This window comes from Zosterops lateralis (assembly GCF_965231275.1).
Source record: "Zosterops lateralis genome assembly, chromosome: Z".
Taxonomy (NCBI): domain Eukaryota; kingdom Metazoa; phylum Chordata; class Aves; order Passeriformes; family Zosteropidae; genus Zosterops; species Zosterops lateralis.
In genome coordinates, this window is record NC_139800.1 from 70,407,291 (window position 1) to 70,424,379 (window position 17,089).

General features: G+C 36.4%; 1 protein-coding gene across 3 annotated transcripts in view; it reads left to right on the forward strand.

Annotated features, from left to right (window-relative positions):
• Positions 1–459: 459 nt before the first annotated feature.
• Positions 460–17,089, forward strand: part of CHD1 (chromodomain helicase DNA binding protein 1) — a 52,206-nt gene continuing 35,576 nt past the window's right edge. For 2 of the 3 annotated variants that reach the window (XM_083884586.1, XM_083884587.1), the window contains exon 1: positions 464–904. In XM_083884586.1, the coding sequence (XP_083740712.1) occupies positions 852–904 (53 nt within the window). In that variant the 5' untranslated portion in view covers positions 464–851. Of the gene's footprint in view, positions 905–17,089 lie in introns of all 3 variants that reach the window. The other variant, XM_083884588.1, reaches the window with a different exon arrangement.

The following is a 17,089-nucleotide window of genomic DNA, read 5'->3' on the forward strand; positions in this document are numbered from 1 at the left end:
GTTCCTGGACGTGTTTTGTGCATGTTCCACTATGTTTTGTGCATTAAATACATTTTACTAAGCAGATCTTAGCAGAACATTAATATTACCTACCTCTTCAAGTGGGTATTTTTTCATCAATATTTAGATCTGTTTTGTCCTGAATCAATACTATGCCCAAAGTTAAGACACAACATATAGTGCAGATAATACTATTCTCGCCCTGCAGTACTAAAAAACCCGTAGTTTCTGTAGTTTTTCCTATTCTGCAGCTAGTAGTTCATCAGAAATTGCCATCTTTATAGCACCATCCATGAAAAGTTGCATAAAGAGGCGAAGTGGCAAAAAGAAGTGTATGCTGGAACCCCACTGCAGTCAAACAAAATGCAAGACAAGTTTTCCCTGCATTATGTGTATTTTATTTATCTTCCATTAAAAAAAAAAATAACTAACATGAAGACCTGTTGTTCTCTGGACATTATTTTTTGTTGTTGTTGTTTTCACAGAGAGCAGGAAAGATTTTTTTTTTTTCTTTCCTCAGAAAAGGGAATGGTAAAGAAATGATCAGCCATGAACAGATAACACACAAAAAAATGCTATTATTGAGTTACAGACATGACAAATATGCCCCCTTTCACTATTAGGAAAAAAAAAGGGGGCTTTTTGTCTTTAATTGCAAACATACTTTAAAATTATATTAATGTTTTCCTTTCCTATTTTAGGTATTTTGGGAGAAATCTTGAGTACCTGCTGAGAATAATAAAACAAACACGTCTGGAAAACATACGGAGCAGCAAGAAGTGGATTCCTGATATCCACCTTGTAACTTGGGTGGACTTTTATTTATTTTTTTAAACTTTTTAATATTTACAATGAATGGGCACAGTGATGAAGAAAGTGTAAGAAACAGTAGTGGAGAGTCAAGGTAAGCACTTGCTTATTTCAGTTATTCTTGGCTATCTATTTTCTCATATTTTGTTTACTAAAACTAATTTATATTTGAACTGAGTGCTGAAATGTGGTGTAGTTAGCAGGAAGGTCATAGCTAGGAGGACTGCCTGCTTTCTTACAGGTGCTTAATCTGCTGGTTACATTCACATAATTTCAGCTTAGAATGGCAATGATCATTTATATGTCTTACATAGTAAAGCTGAGGTAGTATTAAAGCCATGTCAGCATCCAGCAGAATAGTATCTCTCTTGAGGGAAAAACTGCCTGAAGTTTCAAAAACATCCAATTAAAATGTTAAAGCTATCCTCTATAAAGTGCAAGGCACACATGCACAATGTGTGTTGTATAAAACCCTAATTAGGGTGTCTTTAAAGGGGCAGTGGTTCACTTCAGTTTTTGGGATTAAATAGTTTATGATTCTGGCATTCTTCAGAGCTGTCAGACTAGTATAGGTGAAAGGGTTAACTTTGTATTCATTTTTGGAAGTGAAAGGACAGTTTTCCAGCCATGTTCTTAACTAGAAAGAAACCTAAAATCAGTTCTCTAATGTCAATTTGCAGTTTTCTATGAAGTGCAGAATGTTCACATTTGGAAGAGCCTGCTTAGAATGTCCTTGCGTCCATGCAGGGTGACAGCCAGTTTGTAGGGGTGGAATTAAGTTCATTACTAAAACAGTTCCAAGTTCAGAAAGCCCCTCCAAAGTTTAGATTTCTAAAACTGGAAATATGTTAGACCTAGAGGTTTAAAAATCAACTTACCAATAAAAGGTGAGCATTGGACTTCTCCTCTAAGAGGTGCTTTTTGACCATGTTTTTCTGCCCTTCTTGCTGTCAGATTACAGGCTGATTAGTTAATTCTGTCAGTCAGAGGGCCATAAAGAAGACTACATTCTGCAGACTGTGAAACTTCTAGTTGGATTGAGAGATATCTGAATTATTGCCTCAGGAGAAGAAATGCAAGAAGAACATGTAACTGCCAGCTAATCAGTTGCTTTCTTCACTTATTTCATTTCCATTCCTAGCATTATTAACAGAATGGGATCACTATAAACTTAGTAAACAATTGTTGCCAATTTCTACCTCCATTCTCATCAAACTTGTGCAGTGTATGGTGGACTGGGAAGACAGAGAAGAGAGAATTGTTTCAGTGACCCTGGGTGAAAATCACAAGGAAGTTTATGAACAGTGAAACTAAAGAGACTTTTATAATTCTTATGTATTTTTATGTCAAGCTTCCTGTTATACACGGAAGTGTTTTAGAAAGACAATAGATTTTCAATTTTGTGAATAATTTTTAAGCTCTAACGTATAGTAATTTTTGAAGATTTCTGCTTCCTATAAAGTTATAGTGTTGCAGTTAACAAACAAGTTTGAAGTCTCTGGAGCAAAATATTACTTTTTACTTTAAAACAAAAAGGCAAACAGAGCCTTCCAACAAACTTGAACCTACCTGGGACAAGTTAGAAAGAAGCCACCTTGCTAAAGGTCTATGGAGAAACTCTTTTGTACTGAACTGATTGCCCATAAATATTTGTATATCAAAGTTATTTGAAAGCTGAACAGTTCATAAGACTAAGACAATCAAATGTCATAAAGTTCCCATGAATTTAATGAAAAATAAGTATCAGGAGGATGCACAGTACTCAAAGCTTCATATTTGCCTGGAAAGTGAGACTTTACTCTTTATCTTAAATATCCTGCTGAGCACATCTTAAAACTTCAAAACATTTTAAAATCCAAAATCTGTTTTTCCTAGGCTTGTGTCACTTGATAGTCTAATTCACATAGTCCAGTTCACAGTCAGGACTTGGAAAGTTTGTTCTCCTGTTCATTTTCAGAAAGCTGTTACATAAGTTAAGTGAGAAAACTTGACATTTTAAATGATGTAACCCTTATCTGTCTAACCTAGTTCCATTATTAGTATAATACAAAATGTTTTTATATGACTTATCCTTGTGTTATAGCTAAGTGGTTTTTTACTTTAATTTGTTTCCAGTATTCTATATGATTTTCACCCTGAGGTACCTTAGCAAGCAGCAGCTGTAGACTCTAGGTAGTTAACCCTAACTTGGGAAGAGTTGCTGTAATTATTCTTCAAATCTGGAAATGTGAATTTTAGAGAATGGAGGTAGAAATTGGCAACAATTGTTTACTAAGTTTATAGTGATCCCATTCTCTTAATAATGCTAGGAGTGGAAATGGAATAAGTGAGAAAAGCTATTGAGAATTGCTCCTGGGAGTAAATTATGAAGAAGATCACATTGAAGAATTAGTAGGAAAAAAGAAGAGATGAAAATAAATACAGTGATAATCTAAGCAGCAGCATTGGTGTGAACTAGGAGAAAAATTTGTGTCAGTTTGCAAATTTGATACAAGTGCAGTAAAGCCATTTACTTGCCTTTGGTGTGTGATGTCAACTTCCATTGCTATCATTCTAGAGTGATAATAAATATAACCTGATGTAGGGGAGCCACTGTCATTACTTCAGGAAGTTAAACAGTCGGTCATGGCTGGATTTACAGAAATACACCAGCACATGGTGTTTTATGGAAACACCATGACTTGAAAAAGTTGTGAAGAGCTCATAGTATTCTCAGCAGTAGGAGCGCCTGGAGAAGAGATTGATCATAGACCTTTGACTTGATGCGGTGTGGTAAGGGATTGTAGCTGTCCTTTATTCACTGTATCTAGCTGTGAAGGTGATTTATTTTTTTTTTCTGAAGTGAGAGGAATGAACAGTTTGCCACACTGCTTCATACCTTTCCAGCATTGTTGTCTATTCATCTGTCTGCTAGATCACTAGAAAACTTTCCCTGGTTGCAGGTGTTGGTCCTGAGGTTCTGTTTTGCTACAGGTGGAAAAGTGCATGGCCACACCATTTGGGCTTTGCTTGCCTTTTTCAGCCTCTGAAGCTCTAAATCAGTACTAGAACTGAGCGTGATGGAAATTATTGTAAACATTGTTCACTAGTCTTGTTGCTTAGTGTTCCGGTTTCTGTCCAGTAATCACAGTGGAGTCTACTTTCCAGCTTCTTGTTTACTTGAAGTAACTATTCTGTGACGTTTTTGAGTAGCTCAAGGTAAAATACCACTGATACTGTTGTCTGGATAGCAAGTGAGTGTAGACACGAAGACTTACTAGCAGTATGCTGAGAAGCTTACTCAAGCAGAGTACCTTTGTATACTGTGGTTGACAGCATTCAGAACAATTCAGTGTACAACTTCAATATGATACATCCATTCAAGTTACATAGTAATAAGAAAGCTTAATCAGCAAGGAAGGGCAGTTGAACCTGAACTGCAAGACAAGGGCCAGGTAGAACAGGGACTGCAGCAATGATATGTTGGCGCTATTTGAATAACAATCTGATTTCCCATCTCTTTGCTCTTATGTGTTTCTGCAGAACAAGGTATAGAGGACTTGAGCATACCTTTGTTTTCTAGGTAAAAAGACATGTGCTCAGTGTAGCTTGAGTGGAAGATAGCTGGACATTTTTACAGTAAGCAGGAAGCAGTGGCTTACACCGAAGACTTTTACAAGTCTTTACACACTGGAAAGTTGATGTTAAGACAAGATAGCTGTTTCAGTGGGTTTAATTTGTTTTGTGGATTGCACAGTCTGTGGACCACATAATTAAGAGTAAAGACTTGGTCAGCAGGCTTCAATTTACTATATAAATGCATACCTTCCATAGAAAGTAAAAGAGATTTGTTGAAAGCCACAACTTTAGTTCTTGCTTTCCTGAAATCTAAGTGGGAATTAAAATAGAAATCGACCAAACATATTTGCAGAATTACTCGCATGCACTGCCTTATTTTTAGTAGGAATTTAATAGATAATATTAGTAAAAGTGTGTGTATACAGCAAGAGAGAGCATATACATAGAACTATATATATTTTTTGATACATATTTAATGCATGGGAATTCTCAGATCAACAAAAGTAGCTAAATAGTAAAGAAAACTGTTGGTAGCAGGTACTGTAAACAGCTAGTGGATAAAGCAAGCTCTTTGCAGTATTTTTCTCTTTAATTTACAAATTGTTTTATCAGGAATAAATTCTCTTACAGAATTAAGCATAATAAAGCATGATGAAGTGTCTAAATCCAAGTTAAAAGCATCTTTTGACTTCTTTTTGGAAGAGTTCGGATAAAGCATGTATCCAAACCCAAGTATTTTTTTTTTTCCTAGAAACCTTTCCAACTCAAAGTAAAAAAATATAAATTCATGGTCTGGCTCTTGATCTGTATGTGATCTTAAGTTTGGTTTTGGGACTTCTGTTGAGTTTATCCCTGTTTTTTTTCTAACCCGACTGGATGCCACATACCTGTAACACGTATTTTAAATTAAATTCCATTTTTCTGAGAGTTTCAAGATTGTAGCTGATGCAAGCTATTTGTGTTCCTCAAGACACAGTGAAGTTTTGTGATACCAGCAGTGTATGCATCAGGGCTGTCCAGATATGGCCCCTCAGCAGGCTTCAACTGGCTTTTTTTTCTTTTTTTTTCTTTTTTTTTAATTAAATTCCATTTAATACTTTTTTGCTAGTGATCTCTGAGGAGCTTCTGGTAAAGACATCATTGTATTGCTGCTGGATCCAGCTGTGTGTTGAAGGTTACTCACATTACACAACAAAGTAGTAGACCCCTGAGTAATCAGTGATCTCTCCTGCCTGTGAAGGGTTTTTGGAACTTTCTTGTGCTCTTAACATGTGTGGCTTGCATCTTTCAAATGAAGACTTGCAATGTAGTTTGTAGGGTCATGAAAGCTGGTAGGTAATCAGTTAAATTTTGATAACGTTGCTTTGTTTGCAGTAGTAGCAGCAGATAATTAGTCTGCAGGACAGGAAACAAAATGTGTTAGCCCATACCACGAAAACTCAATTGAGTTCATACTCGGTAATAGCTAAGGACAGGAAATAACATTTGGCAGATTGAACATTATACTCTTTGTGCCCTCTGTTCTTTACTGGCAGTGATGAGTAAAATAAATCTGCCCTATGCATTATAATTAAGTTAAATAGTTAAGATTTCTTGAAGCAATAATACTAGAGAGGCTTACTATTTACACAGCATCTGCCTGTAGAATCTTGCTTGCTATTTTACCCGTTTGGCATTTAGTATCTGTTACTTCTGTGCATTTTGAATGGGCTCTTCGTATTCCAATGCTTTTCTTCCTTCAGTTTGTTTAAAAAAACCCAATAACCAAGCAGCAAAGGAGACAGTTCATTGTCGTCTAAGATAAGTTTCAAAGACTCTGCAGATAGTAATCTCTTTCTTTTTTAGTGTGTTAAACTTTAGTTTACTTAAATTGTTACTCTCTGTCTTGCTAACCTTGAAACAGAAGATCAGTAGGGTAACGTCTAGTAAATGCACTTGAAATCAGTGATGTTAGATTAGCTGTTCATGGATCAGTTCTTATCCTAGACAGAAGTCTAAATTTTCTGTCAGTTCATTCACGATGTGACTTGTTTAGCTTTCCATTTTAGGATTTGTATTCGTGGTGCCTAGTGTCTCATTGTATGATCCTCTCAGGAGCACCTTGTTTTAAAGGATAAGCTAATGAAACTGAACTTAAGACTATGGCAGCTAAACTAATGGCTCTGTGGCAGGATACTTGCTTTAAGCCTGTCATTTCCCCAGAGCATTCCCCAGTTTCATTGCATAGGTATTTATTTGGAGGAGTTGGGGAAAAAACAATTACATTTGTTTTAACCTGTTACCTGCTTTGGTACCTTCTCTAACCTATGTTGTTTTTCTTTCAAAGAGTTTCCAAATAAATATGTCATTCAGGCATAGATTGTGAACATGTAGGGAGTACCCAGAGACAGTGTTAATTTAAAAAAGCAGACAAATTCCTTCAATGTGTCTAAATTCCATACCAAATCAGATTTGATGTGTGCTGCTGTACAGATGGAACTATCAAGGGCTAGAAGTAAGATGTTTCTTAAGTGCATATCCTGGAAAGTGCTCTTTACACCTCGGTTTGTCAACGTACATGAAACAAATTTTTCATGTAGAACTTCTATCCTGAGACCTGAAATGCTGTTCATTTTCAGTATATGCTGTTGGTCTGCTACTGAAAGTTACTGCTGACTACTAATTTTTTCATTGTTACTGGAGTTTGTTTGCACAGTATAGAAGTCTCACTTCAGCAGTACCAAGGAGATCATCATTAGTGCTTTATCCATCATGTTTGTTTTTATTTTCCATATCCTTATGAGGGTCCACTGTTCTGCACAGTCTTTTACACTACTGCCTTAGTTTAGTTTGGAGAGGGGAAGTTGGGTTTTTGAGTGTTTGTTTTTCCTGTTTCAGTTGAGCCAAGTGAATGCAATATAAGGTTTCTTATTCAGGAGCACCTGTAAACACATAATGACATTTTCATATTACCTTTTAAAAAATAAGTAATATATGTAATTTGCTTGGAGGTGGAAGAGGGAAGAAGGCTTATGTGACACAGAAAATGGACTGAAATTTCATTTTGATTAATGAAATTAAGTGCCTAAAAGCATAAATAGTCTTCAGTGATTAATCTTAGCAAACACTGTATTCCTGTATCTATTATATTAACACCTCTATTATGTAACTTAACTTGCTCTGCCCTGTTTGCATCTGCACTTCCTGTTCTGGTCTTGATAGTGTTTATGATTTCTGTAGCCATTTGGCTTCCTGGAATCCCAGTTGTCTGGGAAGAACATAAGAAGGAAAGGCAAGTTGGACAATAAGGTAAAATTGGTTAGAGGAGGTCAACAGTACAAGACCGGAGCAAGGACGGGGTGGACATAATGTGACAAGGTAAAGTACGGTGAATTTGACAAACACAGGTTTACGACAAACATTCTCAGTTAACTGGGAATGAAGTCCGTCATGCTGATTTTTCCAATTGAGTTAGATACAGTGACTGTTCTGCTGGAAGACTTGAAAGAAAAAAATAGGTTCCAGCTCTTCACTGTCCTGTAGATAGACCATCTTGATTAAGTTTGGAAAGGCTGAGGGAGAGACAGAGGTAGGTTCTAATTTGTGCTGCCTAAAAATAGTGGAGTTTTCTTTTAGTTATCAGTTTTAATCAGGCTTTTTTTGGAAGAAAGGAAAAAAGTAGATACAGATGCATAGGCAAAGGAGAAGGCTGTATCTAGGCCATCTATTCCACCTAGGTCCTATTCCACCTTAGGTATCTACAGGATATCTATGGGAGTATGAGTAAGGTACCCACTTTTGTGCTTTGCTGAACTGTTTCCCATAGAGCAACTTAAGCAAAGACCTTGGCTTGTATAGGAAGAAGAATTGTATAGGAAGAAGAAATAACACACTTGGCATCTCTTTTTCTGTAAAAGGAACTCTTTAAGAGAGGGAACCAGAAGCCATGTTTTTGGTATTTGTGTGATAGCATTAGACAGCAGCAGACAGCTAATTGTTACAGTGTTCCAGTCAGCGTTTGAGGAAATACTCAAAGTTCCTTGCATCCTCCCCCTAGAGATATGATACCAGAATTGCAGTAATTTGTAATGTCATTTCAGGTGATTAACTTTGTGAAAGTCAGGGGTGCTACTTTGCACTAATGGGCATTACTTGTTGCAAGGAAAGTTGGTCAAATTAGGGACCCTATTTAAACTATATCAGCTGACACTTGTAGTTCTTTGACTAGGAAATAAATTACTTATAGCCTGTGCCTTGAAAAATGCAGGAGAGGTTAAAGAATCCCATAGGCAAACACGGAGAAGAAAGCAACCAAATGTTATGACTACCTCACTGCTACTGTCTCCCTGTGTTTTTAATACTTTTATTGCACAACTTGGGTTCTGTTTCTTTAATGCAAGTAAACTGCCTATCAGACAGGTTTTGCCTTATTGTAGCAGTGATTTTAGCAGTCAAAATTTAGCACAGTATGAAATACTCTCACTTATAATTTGTTTGGCAGTTGTAGCTTCCATTGAGTATTTTCAGAAAATACATATTTTCTTCTTATTTCACATCTCCTTTCCTTTTCCCCATTTCTGGAATTCTGCTAATGCAAGTTGTTAAAATCAGAAATTACTTGTTAAAATAAGAGATGACTTATCTTCATGCTCTGAAAACATTTTAGACCTCTCTCCAGCTGATTATAATTATTTTTGCCTTGTTTTACCTGGCTGTTGGGGTGTCCCATTTCAGCAGATGGAGAAAACGTCCTATGAGCTACTAAAAATCTGTCTGAAACTTCTGTATGTATTTTCCTATGACCATTAAAAGCTCAAACAATTGCATTTCAAGAACTGGTAAACGGGCTCTAAATTTGCAGTGGTGCTGGTAGACTGCAGTGTTCTATGAGTTCTTCATGCTGTTGCCCATTTTTTTGTCAGATCCCTTATGTGTGCCAGGGAAAAGGAGAGAGAGTATTACACCATGTTGTAGATGTGCTAAAATTGAATAATACCAAAGACACCTTTTTCGTTTGAGATCAGTTTAGGACTTTTTCCTAGATTCTATGTTGGTTTCCACTGGTTTATGCTTCAGTTTCAGGACAGCAGTCTCAAGAAATACTGCACGATCATTCCTGCTTGTTTTTCCAGATCCTCATAGATGTTTAAGAATATTTATGAGAACAGAAGCTGTTTTGAAAAGCTCTGTCCTCTCTGCAGATGGTACTGAGACCATAGGGGACATTGGAGAGGGCAGCAGTATTAGTGTCAGAAAAAGTTTTTTTTATATACCTCACTGATAGGTGAATGTGTTGGTGAGGACTGAATTTGTTTCCAAAGTGTGGCCTTGCATACTGTTCCCAGTATGAATTGAGTAAATATTTCTGCAACTCAGAGCAAAGGTAGAAGCAGATAAAGAGAAATTTTACAGTTCTGTGTTTCTCATTTCTGTGTTCCCCTTTTACTATGAGGACATATGTAAATACTCTCCTTGAATGCCTGTGTGTAAATGTATATACCTTTTCTTAAATACTTCCATTTTTACTCTTGAATTTAGCATCTAGCATACTAGGGTTTAAACTGAATTATTGCTCATATGGAAGAGGGTCATAGTTAGCTCTACAAGAGGGAAACAGATTGATGTTCGTTTTTAATAACCAAGGCTTGCTTAATATGTCTGGTCTAAGAAGAAAGGAGGACATCTCTCCTTTGCCTTTTTTTTTATCCCTTAGTGCAGTGGTCTCCAAAATTGTTGTTTGCACACTCCTGTCAATATTTCAGCATGCATCTCAAGGTATATATAGTTCATTTATGAAGTATATACATGTAATAATACTTGTAAGTAGAATCTACCTTATAAAACAGATACAAGAAATAGAAAATTTAAAAGTATGAGATAAAGTTTTAATATTTGAAAATATTAGGTTTTTCGTGGTAAAAGAACCCTTCTAGCACTTACCAAAAATATTAAGAATATTCTTGTTTAGTAATAGCTTGGTTTAACATTTTGTGACAGTGCATTGAAGGTATGGTACTTTGTCAAGTTTATTTTGGTACTTTTATTTTAATGACTAGCTCATCTGAAGAAGATACCTAGCAAAGATACGTGGCTTCAGATGGAAGAAGTGCATTGTTTCCTGCACTCACTAAGTCATAGTACTATTTTTTTTCAATCCCATCAGCTAATTATGCAAAGGTTTTCCTTAAATTTTGTCTAGTAAATTTCCAATTACCCTGTCAATCATTTCGTGCATATTAATCTGAAAGGATTGCAGTTTTCCTGTTTTTAACAAATGGGTATAAAACACACTGAAACTTTTTGAAAGATATTTTTAAAGGCTGGAAATTTTTATCTCCCAGCTTTTCATGTCTATGGATGCAATAGCTTTTTTTTTAGGTGACATGCAATGGTTTTAGTAGTAAGATCACATATTGATGGAAACCTTCCCAAACATCTGTTTTCAAAATGCTGTCTCTATGGCATGAGTTTCTTTTGAAAAGCAGCTGTTAAAATGTCACCTTCACTTGGATGGGATACATAAAATCTGTTTATCTTTTTCAAAAGTATCTGCCAGGTAGCATACTACTGGTAACAAATTGTTTCCACACAAATGGTAGGTATATTTGAAGCACTCTTCTTTTTAAAACAAACAAACAAGCGACACCCTCAGAACACACCCAAAACTAATATTCCTGGTTGACAGTGCTTCTTAGCAGTTCAACCTCTTATGGTATAAATATTTTTATGTTCATTTCCTATCTTGTTAAGAAGTATTGTAAATATTTTACTATTTAATAGACTTGTTTTCATAAAATTAAGAACATCAGTGACTGCCTGCCTGCATTCTTTTGGCTCCAGATTCTTTGCTGCAATAGCTTGGCTATTGTTGATGGAGTGGATGGATTTATTTTGTAGTGCAATCTCCTACCACCTCTACTAGACTCTGGTTTTTTATTCCAGTCAAAGCAACCACACATTCCTAGTTATGTTTGCATAGTTTTTTTGTTAAACCTCTTTCTTCTTTAGTTAAAGAAGTAGTTTACTTTTGATAAAATAACTTCTCTAATGCTTTTCCATTAGGAAAAGTAATTTTTTGCATACCTCACTATTGAAAGTCCTGAATTTGAGATGTGTTAGAAACATCTGTACTTTAATCCAACCACAGGGCAAACCTCCTGAAATGGATGATTTGTTCCAATACTTGTTTCTTCAAATCTTCAACAAGGTTTTCTAAGTGTCTTTCAACAGTATTTGCTGGCAGAGAAATGTGCTTCAGTTTGTCAGTGTAGTTTTCCATGTATTATTTTAGTTATTTTTCAGCAATAAAACTCCGTTCTCTGATGGCATGTAGTTTTTTCCCCTTGGATCGTAGGTAAGATAACCTGAGAGCAAACTGATAAACATTTATCCTTAAATTAAGGGACATTTTTTAAAATACAAGATTGACTATTGCATTACTTGAAACGTTGTTGGGAAAAATGAAGGCTTATCTTTGTGTTCTGGATGGTTAGTTTTCAAATGTCTTGCTAATTGTGATGGTTTCATGCTACCATTGGCTAATGTCTCAAGATACGATACACATTTAGGGTAACAGTAATTGTTAATATTGGTAAGTAATATTTTGAATAGTCTTGGTAACTGAAATGTTCTTTAATCCAACTTCTTGTCAGATGTCATCAAATTCTCATTGTCTGTTACCTTGGAGTGTGGCTTATGAAGAGCTCGTGCTGCAGTAGAAGCGTCGGCGCTGCCTTTTTCTTTTCACATGCACTCACAGTACCTTCAGTCTATTGCTTTCTTTCAGGACTCTTTTTAAATTACTTGTCCATTCTGTACGGATTAGTTTGATTAAAACTAAGTGATGCTATCCATGAATCCACCTAACTGGGCAGAGACAAACTGTGGTTTGTCTCACTGCACACGGAAGGAACGGAGCGATCTCACCACAGTCACCCATCTGGGTTGTGGAGCACAAACTTCTCCCAGGGCCGCCCATCTGCCTTATGTGACACCGGCCCATCAGACATATGGGCTAAGTAAAGCTCACAAGTCCCAAAACGATGTATTAAATACTTGAATGTTTATAAGAGTTTGAATTTGTGGTTTGGGGTTTTCTTGTTTAATTTCGTGGATTGTTACTTTTTTTTGGGTTTGGGTGGGATTTTTTTGGCTTTGTTTGTTTGTTTTAGATAAAAATAAATCAAAATATCAGTTCCAATATATTATTTACATACCCCCATTAGTTGTCTTGCACACCTCCTTGTGTGCGCTCCTCTTTAAAAATCATTGTCTTCATGTGCCAATTTTGTCTCCTCAAAGAAGTGTGGTGAGGTTAGGAGAGGAGGAAGCTGCTTCTCTTTCAAAGAACACCTTAGGGCAAGTGCCGCAGCTAAAAGGCTGTCTCTTTAGAGCATGATAAAACCTTTAGGTAAATCCTGTCTTTCCTCACATCAGTTTGTAGTATGGATTGTCTTTATCACTAGGAAGGCTGCTTTTAAGAGATCGTTTCTGTTAAGTCCAGGGTCACTCTGGCTCCTGTGATAGTGCGAAGCAATGACTTGTTGTTAAAGTTTTGTTTAGATCAGCACTACATGTGAAACAAAAATAAAAAGATAATGTCCCAGTAATGTTACATCTGCAGAGGCAAAGTGATAGAAATCGTTGGTCTTTGTGTGTTAAATTGATACAATATAGTAAACTGCTAGTATCTGTGCTGCATAGAAGTTGAAATGGAAAACTGCTACTGCACTGGGTTTTCAGTAGGACTTCATTTTCACTGCCTTGTTTTTTCATTATGAACACTACTTAAGAGACACGGCTAGAGAATGCCACAGGTAGATTTCACCTTTCCATTTGTTATGAGGGGAAATTCTTTATTCTCCTCTTTACTTAAGTCTTTGCACGTTTTGGTGGATTTCTTTGTTTTTAGAAAAAGTTACATAGTTACTTCATTGCTGCTGCTTTCTTACAGGTGTTTAGTAAAAACCGAGTAAGGTGCTCCTTTATGTCCGAAGTGGATCATTAGTTGGGTCTCGTACTGGTCTAAAACTGCTTTGCATGAGACATGAAGAAACAGAGAAAACAGTTGATTATCAACTATTCTTTCTGTCTGTCTTGTAGATACAGAGCTTTAGAGCTAATTAAGAATTAATACTTAGGCTGAAAAATTCTATTCAGTTTCTGTTTGAATAGACAGCTAGCTCTGTTGGACAATAGAGGGGGTTTTGTTGTTGCGTTGGTACAAAAATGTTTTCTTTTAACTGCTGAGTTGTACAAAATATTATCATTGGAAGTGCTAGACAAATATATATTTTTTTTAAGTACAGGAAAAGAAAAGGGACGGTGTGCATCTGGAAGCGTATAATATTTTGGTCTTGGCATAAACATGTTCTCTTTTGGATCTTTGACTTACTAGATAGAAAAATACTAATTTTTTCTCTAATACTGAAAATACTTTACACACTGAAAACTGATCTGTAAACTGATAATTCTTACTTATAGGTGTGTTTTTTGTCTTATGTGCCCCATTGCTGTTACTGTTGGTTCAAATCCTTCATATTTCTCTGGAGGAAAGTAAGTCCTTTGATGTATGGACTGTTGCAGCTGCTGGGGATTTGTAGGTGTTACATTTCATGCAGTGCTGCTTGTCTAAACTGTCTTAAAGATCTGCAGTTTGTCTTTATGCAGAGCTTATTTATTATTCAGTTTTCTACCTCCTTTGCAAACAAGAGCTTTAGGTTTCAGATTTACAGTGTTGTCTTTGTAGAGTTTGTGCCTCAGAGTTTCAGGTTGAAACGGTGTATGAAAGTGTAGGATGAATGATACATAGCTTTGATAGCCCTCAGAGCCAGTCAGTTAGTTGTCCTGTGGCAAGTCAACAAGGAAAATTTTAACTATTCAGTAGAAATGAATACCTATTTTTTATTCTTGCCTATTTTTTTTTTAATATGCACTGTAGTTCCATGAAGATATCTGGGAGCATGTGGTGCACAGGCAGAACTTGTAGTTCACAGAAGTTTGGCACAACTGCATTAATTTGGATTATTATAGTTGAAGTGAGCTCTTCTCAACAGCCTTGTGTGTTTGAACTGCTGTAGTGCTTTTTATGAGTTAATTTCAAACGTTTTATGCATGTATGTAAACTGACATAGATTACTAAGCTTTGATAAATGTTTCAGCAAGTTGTTGCTGTTACCCTGGTTGTAAAATTACTTTGGGCTACTCAGTTTGTCTTTTCTCCTTTCCTTGTTCTGATTCGTCACTGTGGAATAAGAAAGCTTAGTAAGATATTATTGATGCTGTAGTCTTTGAGTTTCATATGACTTTTTTTTTCTGTTTTGTATACCGTATGTTAATCTGTGCTAGGGACCCCACATTGCCCTTCATGCATGATGTCATTAGGGCACCTCTAAATCAGTTGTGGTGAATGTTCTTATTTGTTTTTTTCTTCATGTAATTTCACTAATTTCTCTCCCCATTCCTTTTACTTCTATGTGCAGGTTTGTTTTGTAGTGTTGCATTTATTAGTAATGTGGTTGAATTAAGATTTTTACTCTTTGTCAGATGTTACTGTGAATTGTGATGCAGTGGAGTTGTTGTGGTGCAGTTTGAGGCTGCTCTTCTTCCAGTCAGGGCAATTTATTTTGAGAAACAAGGATTATGGAATAGCTCCTACTTTGCTGGTCCTTCTCATAAGCCTAATGGGAATTCATTGCCAGACTCAGAGCCTTTGATGAGAGCAAACTGGCAAGATAAGGAACCCGTCTTTTTCCTTTGAATACTCTATGATCTACATCAATATCCACATGTTGATGTGTTGGTATTATTTAACAGAGACTTTAGATGATAGTTAGCTGATCTCTTAGTAAATAATAAGATTTGGCATTAGCTGGTTTTTTGCACCCAACTCTGCAGCAAATAGTATTATCCACTAGACTTTCTTTCTCTATTTCAGTCCCTTTGGTTTTGAGCTTACACTTAATTCCTGTGAAGAACATCAAACAACTTAAAATATCCCATCAATTGTTTATCCCTAGAGGTGTCCAAGAGGCGTTTGTCTGGTGCTGAGTGATGTGGTTTTAGGAGTTACAGTGACAGTCCTGGGCTCACTGGATGATCTTGAAGGTCTTTTCCAAATCTTGACGATTCTGTGATTCTATCTAATCAGTGTGTTTCTTGCTTACTTATCTAAGTAAACTAATTTTTCCCATCTTTTCTGTTCTCTCTCCACATTCTCTTCTGTATCTGGTTTAGATGTTTGTTATAATGTTAGCAAATTGACCAAGATGTCTTTCTTATTCCAGTGTTAGTTTCCCCATGCTCCTTTAGAAAACAAGCGCCTGGTTTTCGTTGCCTGTCTCTATATGCGATTGAACCTGTGGTTAGCACTATTCACAGTGTGAACTATTTTACTGCTGTATGGAAAGCTAACTTAATTGCCATCCATATGGCTTCGTGTTTTGCGTAATTTTTTGATTTGGTAATCCACATTATTGTCCTCTTTGAGCAAGCCTTGTCCTGCATGAATAACTTGATTCCTTTCCCCTCCTTCAAGGTTCTGTAGGATTTACGTATTTTTGGTAACTTTTTATGACTGGAACTTTGGCTGGTGTTTACTTGTGTCTCTCCATGCTGAGTTGTCTTCTATATATCTTCATTTACAGTTAGTGCTGCCTTCTGTAGTCCCCCTCACATGTACTTATGGCACTTGGCTTTGCTGAGAAATATGATTGTTTTATAAAGGTATGATTCACCCAGTATTTAAGGTAAAGCAATACTTGTGTGCAAAAGCTCTCTTACAATGAAAATCTCTTAAGAAGACAATCACAGAGTACCATTAATTTCTGGTGTCATTTAACCTCCGGTCATACATTTGTAGCATCATATTCTGTAACCTGCTTTTTGGGCAGGTGAGGTTAGTTTTTTAGCACCTCTCTGAAGTGAGACTTTGATGTAAAATATTGGAAATTTTGGAGCAGCCTTCTTGTTTCCCAGCTTTCCTCTCAGCAAGTGCAAGGAACCCAGGAGCAATATGTTTCTTCACATCTTGCCCTTCAGAGTAAGGAAGCTTTGCCGTGTTTGCTTTGGCTTTCTTTATTTTGTGGTCGCTGGTTGCAGATGGCTGATGGAGGTGCACTTTGCAGGGATCCGTTAATGAACAGCTTCATTTCTTTTGTTGGTGGCAGCAAAAGCAGAGGAGTGATTTTTGCTTTATTTTGCAGTTTTAAAATAGTCAGTTAAGTATATTCTGGGAGAGATGATCAATCTTCTCTGTCCCCCACCTCACCTCCAGCTGACTGTCAGCCAGATGAATTGTGCTGGCAGAGATCAGCTGAGCTTTGATACAGTTTTAGCTTTAACATTTTCAGTTCTGGCTTCATGTTTGCTCTGGATTTTAAGTGTTTATGTCAGCGTGTACATAGTCTGAAATTGTTTTGTCATGTGGTGTTTCTTTCTCATGCTATCTTTGAAATGCAATAGTAATCTAGTGAGGAGTTTTACTGAAGTTTCAAATTCATCTGCTCTGTGAAGTTGTTCCAGAAAAATAAATGCTGTAGTTTTTGAGTGGTCATAAAATACATATCTTTAATTAATGTATGTTCTAATGATGTTGAATCTGGTGTAAAATGAATATGCAAATGAAATAATTTAGACAGGTCAAGTGTATGCCAAGGAAAGTGCTTTGGCACAAGTCATACCACCTCTGACAAATTTTGTGCTGCTCTTCTAACAGAAAAGCATAATCTTCTTGTTTTGTTTT